We start from the raw sequence: 15,255 nt of genomic DNA, 5'->3' as shown, positions 1-15,255 counted from the left end.
AGTCATTCATCAAACAAAAAGACAAACATTTGCTGGTACCAGCTTCTGAAATGGGAGATTTTCTGCTTTTGCAAACTGGATATTTTTGCATGGCAGACTGCTCAGACAAAGCAAACGATCTGAAGACATCTCCCTGGCCTCTGGGAAATAATAACGGTAATTTCTAAATGTTCTGACACTGTGTAGACTATAAAATTAATATTTAAAAAACACACAACAATAACGCATGTGAAGCAAATGAACAAACCTCTTAACAAAGCCAAAAACAGTATGCGATGAGTACTAACGGTTCCTTTCAACATCACATACGCAACATGTTCCAAGTTCAAGGAAATACTAAAAAGGTCACATATATATAACATGGAAAGAGACATTGTGTGTGTCTGTGTGTATGCCTGCGCATAATGGAAAAACAAACGAGGTGGTTCAGAGAGCGAGTGAGCTCAGATTCAGATATTTTGTTTGTTTTTTATCCTAAAAGAAGAAGAGAAAGAGAAAGAGAACTGAAAAGAAGACAGAGAAAAACATCAACCCAGTTTTCTGCCTGAACAAACAGTAAACTGAATACCTTTGTTGGTTGACTGTGAGGCTGAATGCCTTCATCCAAAGCCTTCAGGTCCTATCACTGCCCCTAACATCAATGAGTTTGCTTCATCATTAAACATCTTAAAAACGGTCCTTGTGTTGCAGTGAGACATACTGTAACATCACTGAAGCTAAAAATAACAATGAGGCATGAAAACCACTAAAGCAGAGAAGATGAATCAGTTTCTGGCAGGCAGTATTTACAGAGAGCTCACTATCTGTTGGTAAGTAGTTTTCTGCTTGATGAGCCAGTGAAATGTCTGAGTGAATGAAACAAAATGATTCGTGTCATAAGGGTTTTGCCACCATGTAAATGTTACCGGAACATTTTCAGGAACAACTGTACTATATCTCGTGGTTTTATCGGATGACACCATGAGAAGAACATGCCGTCATACGAGCCCAAATCAGCTGTTGAAAAAAATATTTTTACACATAAGCTCTTAAATCGATGCATAACAGTGGGACACTCATAGCGCTGAACATTAGTTTCATAATTTTAGATGCGATTCTGCATTTTACCCTGCATTGCAGCCGAAGTACCTCAAACATTTTGTAATGTATATTCATATTGGAAAATACCCTCATTTACAATGTGATAATGATTTCACCCATATAGCTACTGTTATAGTACATTTAGGGCTATAAACATCACTCAAAAACAGTGAAACATATACTATGCATCCACATTTACAACTATATAAGAAGATATTCTTGCATGCGTGCATTTGCAGCATGCACACACAACCAATGGAGTGATGCCAAAAGGCTCTTTTAAGGAGTTTTACAGATTTATTTTATGATGTCAAAAAGAGAAGAGAGGAAGATTTATGACGAGATTTAATGTGCCTTCAGTGAAATGTAGAAAAGGGGAAATTCTGTGTTATGGTTTTCTTTAACATTTCCTCTCACTCACGGCTGCTACTAGCTTTGATCTCAGAGCAGAGCCCTCAAGATAAGACAACTCTGTCGTCAAACCCTAAAAATATGAAGGTAAAGAATGCACTGCATCTCTCCCTGCACTGCAGCCGAAGCACCTCTACACGTATCCATCTTTGCCAGCTGTGATCATGTGACCAGGTGAATCAGCCTTCCTGTGCCATGGTTTCAGGGGTTGTTTTTGACAGAAACACATAAATATTCATGAGTGGCATGAGAAACACTCGAGGGGAACTAACAACTGATGGCACAGGGTTGGCCAGGGGTGGAATAGAGCGGATGGGAGTTGAGGAGAGAGAGGGAGCAACAGGAAAAGGAAGAAATACACAATGCCGTTTGTGGAAAATGACGCTTAATGACAGCTGCTATGGCCCGGCCTTGTCATCAGTCACTCAGTCGGCTACATTCAGTAAACAAAGGGCAACTTTTCAGCCAGAGAACATGAAAAATATTCTGGAAAAATCAGCTTTCTGCCAACCCGAAATTTGTCATGCGAGTATACACCCCGCTGCTGATGGATGTTCTCAGTTTGTGCAGTCACAATAAGAAGATGGGGAGCACCATTTTACTAAGTCTAATTGATGTTCCTCTGGGAAAATATACGCAAAACATTTACCCAGTTATGAATTATATAGGCCTGAGCTCATGCTGGTAGAGTCTGGATGTTGCTACATAAGGTTAGCACCAAACTATTGTACCAGTAGGAAGTTAATGGGGCAAGAAGGGCATTGTCTCTGCTGCGCTCACATATGGCAGCTCAAATATAAAGCCTCTCTCTATCTGAAGTGTAAGTAATAGGAACAGTATTCTTATCTCTAAGCAGTAAAAAAAAAAAATAGCCGGAAAAGACAGTCAGCGGACTACTGGAGCACTTCCCTCCTTTGTTTACAGGGACCACAAGGATAAAGTCAACCGCTTCCTCTCCAAACCAACTCCTATGTGTAGCTAACCTTATGTTAGATCCCATGGGTTTCTTTACTACAAACACTTGTGGCAAGGATAAATGGAACAACTCAAGAGCAACAGCACAATGCAGCAGAAGTGAACAAACACATTTTAAGAGCCACAATTTCATTTCTAAATTAGGGTCAATGCCACAGTTAAATAGGGAAACCATTCAAACTATTCAAAACCGCACATACAATAGACCACATAAGCTAAAGTATTGTGTTACTGTCCTGGCATAGACTGAATCACTTCAATCATTACAGACAGTATCTACTACGGGAATCTTTTTCAAATTAAATGAGCTTTAACGGCATGTGCGCTGAAGCATTGAAATGTTTCTTTTTCTTCATCATTCTGTATCCACCAGTTCGCTTTGTGAGGGGGATCTGAGTGGCAGATGTCCGGGTTAGACTACTTGTTAAAACATTGAGAGAGAAAACAAACACTCAGGATGGCTGAGAAAAGGGGGCCGGCATCTCATCACGAGCTATCAGCCACCACCGTATGCCCGCTCCCTTCTGTTCTGTTCCCTTCTCTCACTTGCCTGATTAATATTTCAGTGAGGAGCAGTCTGCTCTGCCTATCACTCTAATAAATAAAAAAATGATTGAAATCTTGATATTTGAATCCTCTGAAACAGAACGAGATATTATTATCCTTTGCAACAGTGCAGCTCAACATGCATGTAGATAACAAGTGTTTTTGTACCTCTTGGCATGAACCAGCATGTGTGCTGTTATGTTTTTGGTATACACATCACTGAGCACAGTCTATGTGAGTGTGCAAATAAATGTGAGGCACGAATATAATACATGAGTTCCCAGAGGAGACAGTCACATCTCAGTGGAGCTGTGGGACCTCATGGGATTACGTGATCTAGATTCATTGAAGCAGAAGGAGCAAATGCACAAAATGAGACTCAATAAGAGTGATGAGCCAATTAACAGCTGATTGTGGCTTTTAAGAGGAATCTATAGTTCTTCCGAGGAGTTAATAGATGCATCTGTGGTTCAGTGTCATTTTTTTGTTTATGCTTTGCTGCAAGATCATCCATTTGAGTGACGCTAAAAATGACACATAAATAAAACATCACATGATGAAATCTGACCTTTGAGCGGTGCACTTCTCCATCATCATCCTCGCCACCAACTCCGAGGATCTTCCGGCTCTTCAGGCGGCTTATCAGGTCTGTCTGACTGTGCTTCTTCATTAGAGGAGGGTGAGGTTTAGACGCCATCGTGTGCACACACACCTGACAAAGAAGTGGAAAGAGAGGTGGGTAAGATGCGTACGTGATAGGGTTGTTGGAAGGAAATAAATGAATAGGTTAAATGACGCAGGGTGGGAATAAATAAGAAAAAAAAAGAGGGCAAATGTTTATTTTGAGTTTACATTGTATTTATTTAGGAAATTAGCTTTTTCTCTGGTCTGAAGAAGTCAGCTCTCCACAGCACAAGCAGGACGTGGGTATCAATCTACCAATAATCCCTTTGGAGGACTTTACTTATGCAACGCAATTACATAACACAGGACAAGCAAATACAGGCAACCCATAAAACCCTCCTCTTAAGTCAGACTGGAAGCAAGAGCCAGATGTCCTCTAGGTTTGCCGTGAGGCCGACAGACGCAGGTGCCCACTCAAAGAGCCAATGGATCAGACAGTGACACAGGCTATTTCTTTACACACGTGTAAATGGAGCTGCGCGTTCGGACAAGACAGAGGGTCTCACTGTCCATATCGATCAAGCTCCACTGTCAATATGTGACTCCCTGACTGGAAGGTGGTTTTGATGTCGACCTGTTTTGTCTGCACAGCAATATGCCCTTAACCTTGGCTTGTTTGAAATGAATACTGACTGGCCTTTTATTTCAAGAATAATCTTCTAATCTTTAAGCCTCCAGCGTTACTTATTTTTATCCACAGATGCTGCTGTGATTAAAAACAGGCTACACTGTTGTACAACCAGTAAGCTTTGTTAGATTTACCAAGTAATGTAGCTCATAACCCAGGAATTGTAATAATTCCCATTTATAGGTCAGAAAGTTGGCTAAATTTTTTAAACCTTAACAACTGTTTTAGTAGCAAAAGTCTTCCTTTTATTTATAAGTTGATAATACAACTTATAAATAAAATAAATACAGCCCATTATTTTTAATCTTCGTATTCAAACAATTATTTCTTCAATGCATTGAACTAGAGATAATTGGAAATTCCAAACATTTATATGCCATTTATTTGTATTACTCTGCCTATGTTGGTTGTTAACTGTAACAACAGGATGCACTGCAGTGGTACTATTGACTGGTGTTAATGAACAGTGCCTGTGAAGTGAATAGGGACAAGCAATAGTTGAATGAAGAGAGATCGTCATTTACTGACTCAATAATGTTACCTCCACTGTGGTTCATCTGGAGGCAAAAAGGCATGCATAAACACGTAGGCACACACATACAATGGGATGGTCTTTTTAAAAATTGATGGCTACTACAAAGTGCAATTCTCTAGAGGGATACAACAAGAGCAATTATTGAACTACACCCTCTAACACCTCTAACAAGGAAAAGAAAATAACAATCAATGCAACCAGGAAGCAACACAAAGTGCTCAGTTTTATAGACGTCAGAGAGAATTACTGTTGGTTTTCTTACAGAGGCCAAACTGGACAGGCTGTAAAAAACAAAAACACAACAGAAAAAGGACTAAATATAAATATGACTAGTGGATTAGTTAATTAATGAATTGATCATAATAATAACCAACTAATCAATTTACTAAATTAGCAAATAAAAAAATGTCTCCAATGTGATGATTTTCTGCTTCTCATCATATTACAGTAAATTTAATTCATTTGTGATTTCTTAATGCTGGTGAGAAATTGGAAGACGTCACAAGTTCATACGCAAAGTTTCATTGCCATCGTCTGCATCTTCCCCCTCACTTCATACCTCCTTATATGAAGACAGGTGGGAAGTAGAAAGTGTGCTAATCTGGCACACACTAGCATGCATACATAGGATTGCAGAGGTCAGTGAAGGTTACTCAGCATGTGTTCTGGCTTCTGTTGTCAAACATTCCACTTGGACTCCCACCTAGTGCTTGAGGCACTAGACTTTCCCTTTTCTCTAACTATCAGCAGGAAGAGGCACCGCAGAAGGAAAGAAGACAGAAGGAGGACAGGAAGTGAGGCCTGTGTGCAAGGGCAACCCTAACTGAAACAAGGCTAGGTCAAAACCTAGTATACATGCTATATTGTTACTAAATTGTTACTCAGATCATGATGTAAATACCTGGATATGAAATGTAAATGTAATATATGTAATTTACTGGTCCCATTAACAGTGAACTGACATGACACGACTTGTCAAAAAATGTTAAAAATGCAAAAAGCAAGAACTCCACTCATATCTTCAGGTGACGGATTTGAAAGAGAACAATTCTAATTGGCTATCTTTTAACTCTCGCTGCTCTTTCATTTGTTTCTATCTGCAGAATGTTTCATTTGGATATGACTCAATCTGTATTCACTGTTTTATCAGAGTGATTGTTATTTTGAGTTCTGCATTGAGCACAGCTCAGAGAGCTGGGCCTAAAAATGTACAATGAAGATGTACAACCAAAATTTGCATCTACTCATATTGAAAGAGCAACGTTGAATGGGGAAACTCCAACACTCGACCGACCAATAGTGTAACTCATTCAACATATTCATTTACATATGGATGAAGAATCTGTAGGCAGGGGACCAAGATTTCAGCACCAAAAGTGTTTTGGTTTCCATTTGTAGCTCGAGCAGTATTTCACATGTGAGCGTGCTTTGGTTGCAACAGTCCATGTTGAGAGACAAGGCAGAACATATTGACTGAAATGCGATCTCAGCCGGATATCCATTGTCTGGCTACAACATAAGTCTGAGTCTGAATTGTCTTCAGATAATAGCCAAGTTCAAGATTGCTTTATTTGTGAAGTTTAACACAAAAATCAATGAGACACTTGTAAACTTGTATTCAATGCTCAGTGAATCAGTGCACTCACTGATGAGACATTTACGTCAGGCTCATTTATGCCAATTATCAGATCTAATAGACACCAAAGAAGCAAACTTTTACTTCAAATAGTCAAATAAAGAGCCTCATGGTGGATTTGCTTTATTACACTGCACCCTTTGTAATGTCTTTATTCCATATGCATATATTGCTCTATCAAGGCTTAAACGATATATGTATCCCACAGCTTCCCCATTCACAGAAAAGTAAAGAAACCATCCTCTCTGATGTGAAAAGAGAAAGCATGCATTGTGTTATGTGCCTGTAAGTGATCCAATCACAACAGCAATGACATTGTGGCCCACTGAATGTGGTCCACCACTGTATCCATCAAAATCTGCAATAAAGCAGTAAATATGACACACCTCACCGCATGCACTGGTAAATCACACATTTCTCCCACATGCTAAAATACCATTGCACGTCTCACCCTTTGAATCTCGACAGTGCTCCTTGACTTGACAGAGAGTGATGCTGATGGGGTTGCTTAGCAACTGCCAACGAACCAATTGCACCTTCATTATTGAAAACACCTTTCAGGGCTGAATCCACCTTTGATGATGAGGTCTCTTCGCTGTCATTCTTCTTGATGTCGTAGGTGACATTTTGCGCTAAATGAACACTCTCTGATCCGTACTCAGTCAACTGAAGTGAGGACATGCGTGCCCAATGAGTGGCTTCTTGTCAGTATAAAAGACTATAAGAGGGTTTAACTTTTAGTCTTTTTCAAATAACTGCAGCCATTTCAACTAATTATACAGCACATGGCGTATGTCATCTCACTCCTTCAGACTGTCGATGTATATTTACTCGAGTTGTGGACCAAACCACATGCACACTGGAGGAACTTGAATATGAGAATAAGTTATGAGTTGTGCAAAATGATGAATTATTGAGTGAATGAAGAGACGCTGAATTTTAGGGTTTCAGATAAACTGAGGCAGCAGAATAATAGTTCAAAATTCATGGAGAATGTAACCTTGTAGGGTTGTGCCATATCATGTTATTAATTACATCTGTATTATTTCATAGTAAAAAAAAATAAATCATATGTGATATTGTGACAATATTCCACCTTATTGACGTACCAAGCATTGCTGATAGCGAAAGTAACATTACTACGAGCTCCACGGTGGAGGAGTTGCATCCAAAAAGGGAAGCGACTTCAACAGTATGGAAGTGGTATGGTGTACAACAACCCACAATGATATGCAAGAAGTGCAAGAAAACTGTAACAACACAAGGGGGCAATCAAAAAAAAAACTTATTTCACCACCACAAACAGAAGCACCCCGTGTTCCACCACTACATCCATGTGAATAAATATATTAGATATATTAGAAACATATTTACCTTAGAATATAAATGAAGTTTATAATACAGAATCTAAAAATGTTTGAAATAAAGTTGGATATGACATCCAAAAATAGCTCCAGAACACATTAAGACAAGCATTCAGTAATTAGTGCTATGTGGAGAAATTTCTAGAAAACATAGATATTCCTGAAGTAATTGTTTATTCAGAAGCAATTTCTATACAAAAAATCCTGTTTTTTCTGGTTAAGAAGGCCAGTGCACAATCAACAACCTTGATTTTGTGTAAAAAATAAAAAAGCATTTCTGAAAAGCTTTCCATTTGTGATGATAACGTGCATAAAAACAGCCTCAAGGACTTTAGAAAGATAAAAGGCAGGTGTGATTTATGCTGGAAAGAATGCTATTGATGCTCCTGCTATTGCAGTCACATTCTGTGATTGAGCATGTCTTTGCAGAACTTCAGTACATTTACCTCTCTGTGGGATACGCAAAGCCAGTCTTGTCACAGAAGAACACATATAAGTCTTTGGTACCAGCAATAATATGAGTAACAAATACTCTCTGTTCCTTTGTCGAGGTTTTGTGACAGAACATGTGCTGTGCAAAGGAAAAGCTGTTAAACATAGGAGGGTGATATTATGGGAAATGTGCAACTCCCTGAGAGATCTCCAGTTTAGTGACGAGAAAGATGTTCTTTAAAAAAATAATTGTATCATATGAACAAAGCAGCGTGTGGGTGTGAAGGAGCAACTGTGAACAAATGTGTTACTCAAAATAAGAAAGCAGACTCTACAGCCTGCTCATCTCCTCCTTCTTTCCATTAATAACATGACACACAGTTGTCCAACAGTCTCTGAATGTCTTCATCACCATGTTTGGGATATATAGCAGCGCCATACAATGCCAAGAGCGGATAACACACAAAACAACACCTCTACTCCACAGACAGAAGTGAGAGCAGTTATCGTCAATGAAATATCGGTCTGTCGTGCCCACTCAGAATAATCTACTGACCTTAGCAAATGTATTACATCTTACAGTTAGTGTTTATGGTATGGAGTTCTCGTCACCCTGAGGAACACTGGAGCTTCAGCATGGTATAACTTTAAAGGGGAGGACAGGAAGATCCCGTCTCCTGTGATCTGTTGGAATAAGATCAAACATCTTTGACCCTTATTGGATTCCAGATGTCCTAACAACATTAAGACCTGCTTGTTTGTGTTGTCTTGCTGTTGCAACACACTTAGCCACCCCTTCAGACCCTGAGGTAAATGAGGTTTATTATTCATTCCCCAGAAGAAGAAGCCCCCTAGCTTTTCCTGTAGGACAACCATAAAGTTAACATCTTTGTTTTTATAAAAATGTCTCAACAACCATTGAATGCAAGTCCCCAGGGAGAGCGAGAAGCAAACCATTTAATGAAAGCAATGACAGTCATCATGGGACTAGAGGGGTCCCAAAAAGACTTTTTCCCAAAAGCTTACATTATGAAAGAAGTGGCTGTTAAACACTGAGTCTAGAAGTCTAAAAAAGCTGCACCAATAAATAGTTTTATCCCCATTTGAGTCAGCGGAGGGTTAAACCAGATTATTAGTGGCTCAGCAGGTGGTCACCTGTAGTGTGCTTGCTCTACAGGCCCAAGAATGTGGACACATATCCAGAAGATCATGCACCATAAGAATGAGCCCCACCTCAAACGTCTACATCCATGTCTGAATGCCATTAAATTTAGTACATCTATGGTGCCACTGATTTTTTCTCTAGCACCAGTAAAATATCTCTACATTCACCACATGGATTGGTTTAAGATGTGGTTTCATGACTTTGGTGAAGCTTGACACTAGAATGTGTCTTAACACAACCACTGTATCATTACAAGTAGCTGTAAATGATCCCAATAACAATTGGTAGTTGTGTTACCAAATGGTTATATCTCTGATTATGTGTGACCACATCCAAACACTGGGAAAGAATGAGGCACGAGTTTTTCTTGACGCAGGCCAACATGACTGTAAAGAGCCCTTGGGCAAGTGGAGCTGGGTTACTCTAGGACTCCACTTTGAAGTCTGTGAGTGTTCAGCATTTCCACAACAACCTCAGATACCCACTCATCTGTGCTAAACTGATTGACTCTTGCTGCCCTCAAGAAATGCTTACAAGATCTGTCCTGGGATAGATGTGGCATACAGCAATATGAGTCAAAACCAAAAGAAGTAGATAAACTCTTGTTTGATTTACAAAACAATATTTCCAGCCATTTGTTTTAAACCAAAATCAATATGACTGCCTGAATAAAAGGTGTGAAGAGACATTAGTGGATGGCTTTTAATGTGTACCAGTAACCATCAACAGTCAATCAAGACCACAAAGAGGGAGTTAACTTCATTATATGTCAACAAAGTCATTACAGCCCCAACCAGGCACTGCTGAAAGGAATACATTAAAACACTATACGGCTCATACACCTGGTCTGTTATGATATCCTAGTGTTGGTATATCATGGTATGTAGCTGATACTGTATACTAGAGTGCGATACTACGTGTTAAAAACCATACCGTCTCTGTTCATGACACATTTGGTAGTAATGATAGTTCGACATATGGAAGTTGTAAAAACAGATCTACAATCAGGATGACATCCACAATCGACTGACTTAGTGACCAGTCTCCACCTTGGAGGATCTCTCCTGGATATAGGGTAATGGATTTATATTTAATATAACACCCACCCCAGGTACATTGTCATTCTGTGAGCAACATTGCAACTGGTCCTCAATATGTGTTCAGAGGCTTCTTCTGTCAGCGCTGTGTGCAGGTTTTTCATTTTAAAAGAAAGAACAAAGAAAATTGTCCTATTTGGTGTGCCTTGGACCTTATTTTGCCATATTGAAAGAGGTATTAAGTATCATTTTACGACTAGTCTTGTATCGCAGTGTAAAATTCTGGTATCAATGTGACAGCCTTCACATTATTTTGCCGCCTATTCTCAGTAAGCCATTATCAGCTGATACAGGACCAATGCCAGTCGTTTTTTGTTTTGTTACAGCAGCTTGTATAGCAGTATTAAATAATCAAGAACTTGACAATAACCCCTTTTTATGCGGAGGCATCAAGTGAGGTGGATGAAAATGAGAAGTCATAAATGGTGCTTTTTCTCTCCCTGTGTCCTGCGTGTTCACACGTTTTACACATTCAGTTGACCGTTAAATCAGTACAGCTCAGTCAAGAGTAGGTTCTGGTGACAGAGATTGCACATAACATTGTGTAAGTGGAGCGCCTGATCCTATAGATGTGTCCAGCAATCTCAGGGTGTTAAAACTCAGATTTTTCTCAAATGACCTAAAGTAATGGCTTCCCTGTCTGACAGAAGATGGCTCTGATGTAGTGGAAATTACAAATGAGGAGGTTCAGCTGTGGCTAAAGGGCAGAGAAAACAGATGAACACAGAAAGCAGTGCTTATGACAGCTGGTGATAAACAAAAGGACTATGGAGAAGGCAGTGAATTCCTATCTTGAGTCAGAACAGAGCACCACAATGCATGCTCTGGAAACTGTACACGCAGTCAGTCTGAGGAGAGAACTCCGTCTTAGTCTCCATCAATAGATTATTGTGTTGAATCGCACAGATTAATACTGTTAAACCATCTGGGGACAGTTACTACTGAGTGAACTAGTACTAATGATTCCTGGGATTTGGAGTTTCCCTGTCTAATAATCAGTTATTACATCACACTGCAGCAAGGGAAATTACCCTCTTGCGGGCTGACTAACTCCAATATCATTATGTAAGAGTGTTGCTAGAGTGAATCTTCAGGGAGTCACAATGACATACAAAGCTGAGTATCCCAAGAGTCACAGCCACCGAGATGTTGCTAATATATCTGTTTGGGTGATATATTTAACAATGCAAACTTGTTGAGAAGCTGTTTTCCAAATTGGAAATCATCACAACTTAATGCTACATGACTCTCCTCCTTATAAAGTGAGATACCAATCATGCATTTCTGAACAACCGTTTCAAGTATTGTCCAATGTACTCAGCTGTAGAGATTGTGGATAACAGCCAGAAGTAAAAGGAGAACATCTGATTGTATTGGTAGATATGCTGCACTGGCCTGAACATAAAAATACAAAAAAACACAATCAGGATTTTTTTTCCTTCATGGCTCCATTCCTGTTTTAGACACACTATAAAAGAAACTCTCCAGCCTAGCAACATAATAGCAACCAACAACCCCCTGAATATAATATGACCCCCACTTCTTAAAATTAATTTCCAGAAGAAAAAAAGAGGACTGTCATTGACTTGACACATCTTTGTGCTTGAATGTGCCAACACATTGTGAAATTTTATGGTGTGTAAGAAAGGCAGGTGGTTTATTTTTACCATCTCTTACACAAACTGAGGGGGTCCCTCTAGAAGTGATTGTTTGGTGTTTCTATCTCTGGAGCCATCTTGACATGGCAGGCTGACTGTGAAGCCAGCGCAGAAGCAGTACAAAACGTGGTGAGGTAAAGCAGAGCTGACACTTGGCGCGCACACACAGCTGGGAGGTGAACGATCTCCTCCGAGGAGCAAAGCCACCAGAGCTCAGCAGGGATCCAGCACACACACACAGCGAAAGGATGACGAGAACGAGGCCCTGCCTTCAAAACATACACACCAACAAAGCTGAAATGAAGCTTCAGAGCGCTGATTTAGCTTTACTGTACGGTACATCTGGGAGAAAAACACCAACCAATAATTACTTGTACATAATTATTATTCTTAATGTTGCACAGTGATGACGTGTTGGATTGTTGTTGATTTCCTCATCTTTGCGGTAGCATATTATTGCACTGCCACTATGATTTTAAGATATGCGGTAACTATAATTGCAGATTATCAAGCGGAAAATGTTTCATTATTGTAATCTAATGTACTTTCGCAGAGGATTTAAAAACGAGCCCAGGCTGTGAATACTTGTTAAACTACACATTTGCACTCAGTTGCCAGGGTATTAGGTACACCTAGCTAAAACAGTTTAATGCAGCAGGCATGCAATAAATCGTACCTTCATTAAAGGTTACAATGTTCAGTTTTTGTTGACTAGAGGTGTTCATTCAACTTTCTGATCATTTTAGAAGAATGTAGCTTGTGGTGCTTTTGAAAATGTATTATACAGAGAGGTGTTTCTGTTATTTAACGTTCATTAATTTAAATGAACAGCGTGAGCAACATGTCTCTGTAGCGTTAAGTCAGGAGAAAAGAAAGCCTCGTGGTGTAGTGGAACAATAGGTAGCTAGAAATACCAGATGTCAAATGCTTGTTGTCCAGGGTAACTGTTAGCTAAGACTAATTAAATGATCGAATGAGGCAGGCTTTAATGACGCACAACAAATGGTTATTAGTGGATAAAATTCGACACACCCAATTATTTTTCCCTCAAGACTGCTGACATATTAGAAGTGGTTTCAAGGGTAAACCACAGACACTTCACTACAAAATAACACCATCTCAGTAAAAGGGCTTGTGTTACTGCACTTTGTAGATTAAGGTGAATTTCATTTCACTGCAAAATGGTGGTGAACTTGTGGGTAACAATCTGAATTGTTACTTAAATAGCCTTAAAATTCAGGCAGTAACAGACACAGTGGAGCCTTTTAAGAGTGCTGTGTGATTCATTTCGCCTGGGAGAATGACATTATAAGGTCATTTGGTATCTACAAGTGCATCTCAGTAAGAGCTGTGAGAAATCTAAATAGCTGTGTAATAAGTACACTGCAACGGATAATGATCAGTAATGATAACATTTTGAAATCACAGTAGTGATTAGAGACTGGGGTTTATAAATTGTGGTGATACTGTTGTTGTTGTTACTGTTTCTGTCCTGCAGTGAGGGGAACGAAAAATCACTTTGCAGTTGTTTATACTCCACAAAAGCATTTTGTGTCGTGTAGCTCCCTGGGGCTGGAAAGGTTGCAAACCTTGGTTCCAAATGTTGGTTTTAAAATTTAGAGATCAATCCCATTTAGCATGCAGATTATCAAACATACAGCCCACTGTAGCCAATAGATCTTAAAAACATTATTTTCCCCCCCTGTTGGGGAATGATCAAGAGAAACACTGTGCTGGGGCAGCATAGATGTAGGCTTAGTTTGGGAGATTGAGGGTTATGATGGGTATTTTAATATTATAGGACTCAAACGCGATAGATATACTACAAATAAAGCATGGCAATTTGGTTCGCTATAAATTTCACTTTCTTTTTTCCGCTGTATGCCATCTTTCACATTCTTCTGCTCCTCTGATCTTGCTGACCACTGTGCTGAAGAACTAAAAAGGGAAAGTGATAATCAGCTATTTCTAAAAGTGGGGGAGGCATGTTTCTGTGTTCTTAGGGAACCCCACAGGGCTGGGGACATTTACTTTCTCTCCCTGACAATGAGTGAGTGCTAAAGCAACTCAAAGAGCTTTCTGGCTGTCCACCTCCTGAGGCCGACACACTGTGAACAACAGTGATGAATTTTGAATTCAGTAGTACTTTTGTAATGGTTCTGATTTGTGTTGTATTGCTGTCACCACAAATCAATAAGCGCCAGGTTAATTGCACAGAATATTGATCCCTGATATTTCACATTACGACTATTTCAAGACTTGGTGCCTCGTTCCTCGGCTCATCTTGCTTGTTGAAGTGCTACCTGGTTGCTAGGCAGCCCTGCTCGATGACGAAGAGTCCTCATTTGAGGGCTCGATCTGTGTTTCTAAGGATCTCTTTGTGCATAATTAACTGCTCGGTAAAGGTCAAAAAGAGATCTTTAGGATAACGAACATGTTGCCATTTAAATTGTTCTCTTATTTAATGTAGTTCATTTCACTAATGTTTGCATTTTTATCCTCACTGCCTTGCTTGAACATGTGTAAGACAGCTTGTTATATAATCTCTGCTCATCATTCCAGACACAGCAGTGATAATGGATGCACACACACACATACGTAGGTTCGCACAGCAATAAATGACACTTTTATCGCCTATAAAGTTCAAATGAGCCAACAAAGAAAGGGTTCCACAGTAACGGCCACCAGTTTCAACATTAGTGTGTGTAGGTTCTGGTCCAGCTTTTAAGTATTAGGCCAGAAGCACAACAACTTTATCTTGTTGTCACACACTTAAAGATTGGGCATACAAACAGAAGATGAGGGAGAGGGAGATGTTTTCTTTGGGAAAAGTTATACTAGTCTTACTGACCTACCATTTTTTTTGTTTGTTTAAGGTTATGTGTTCCAAGAACAACTTGGATTGATGATGTTGACATTTCATTTGCTGACTGGCGTGACAAATAACCTGAAAACCAAAATCGCCATGAGGGAAATATCGAAACATGGTAATTGCTGTCCTCAGTTACCATTGACCTGTTTTCTCTCTCAGACTTTACAAACAG

At 39.5% G+C, this 15,255-nt stretch overlaps 1 protein-coding gene across 2 annotated transcripts in view; it reads right to left on the bottom strand.

Moving 5' to 3' along the window:
* tp53i11b (tumor protein p53 inducible protein 11b) overlaps positions 1–15,255 on the bottom strand; it is a 30,783-nt gene that overhangs the window by 6,260 nt on the left and 9,268 nt on the right. For both annotated transcript variants that reach the window (XM_010757263.3, XM_019260929.2), the window contains one exon: positions 3,581–3,724. In XM_010757263.3, coding sequence (XP_010755565.3) covers positions 3,581–3,709 — 129 coding nt within the window. In that variant the 5' untranslated portion in view covers positions 3,710–3,724. The remainder of the gene's footprint in view (positions 1–3,580; positions 3,725–15,255) is intronic.

The sequence above is a fragment of the Larimichthys crocea genome, chromosome XXI (assembly GCF_000972845.2).
Source record: "Larimichthys crocea isolate SSNF chromosome XXI, L_crocea_2.0, whole genome shotgun sequence".
Taxonomy (NCBI): Eukaryota; Metazoa; Chordata; class Actinopteri; family Sciaenidae; genus Larimichthys; species Larimichthys crocea.
The sequence above is the reverse complement of the archived record's forward strand: the minus strand, read 5'-3'. Positions and strand labels throughout refer to the sequence as shown.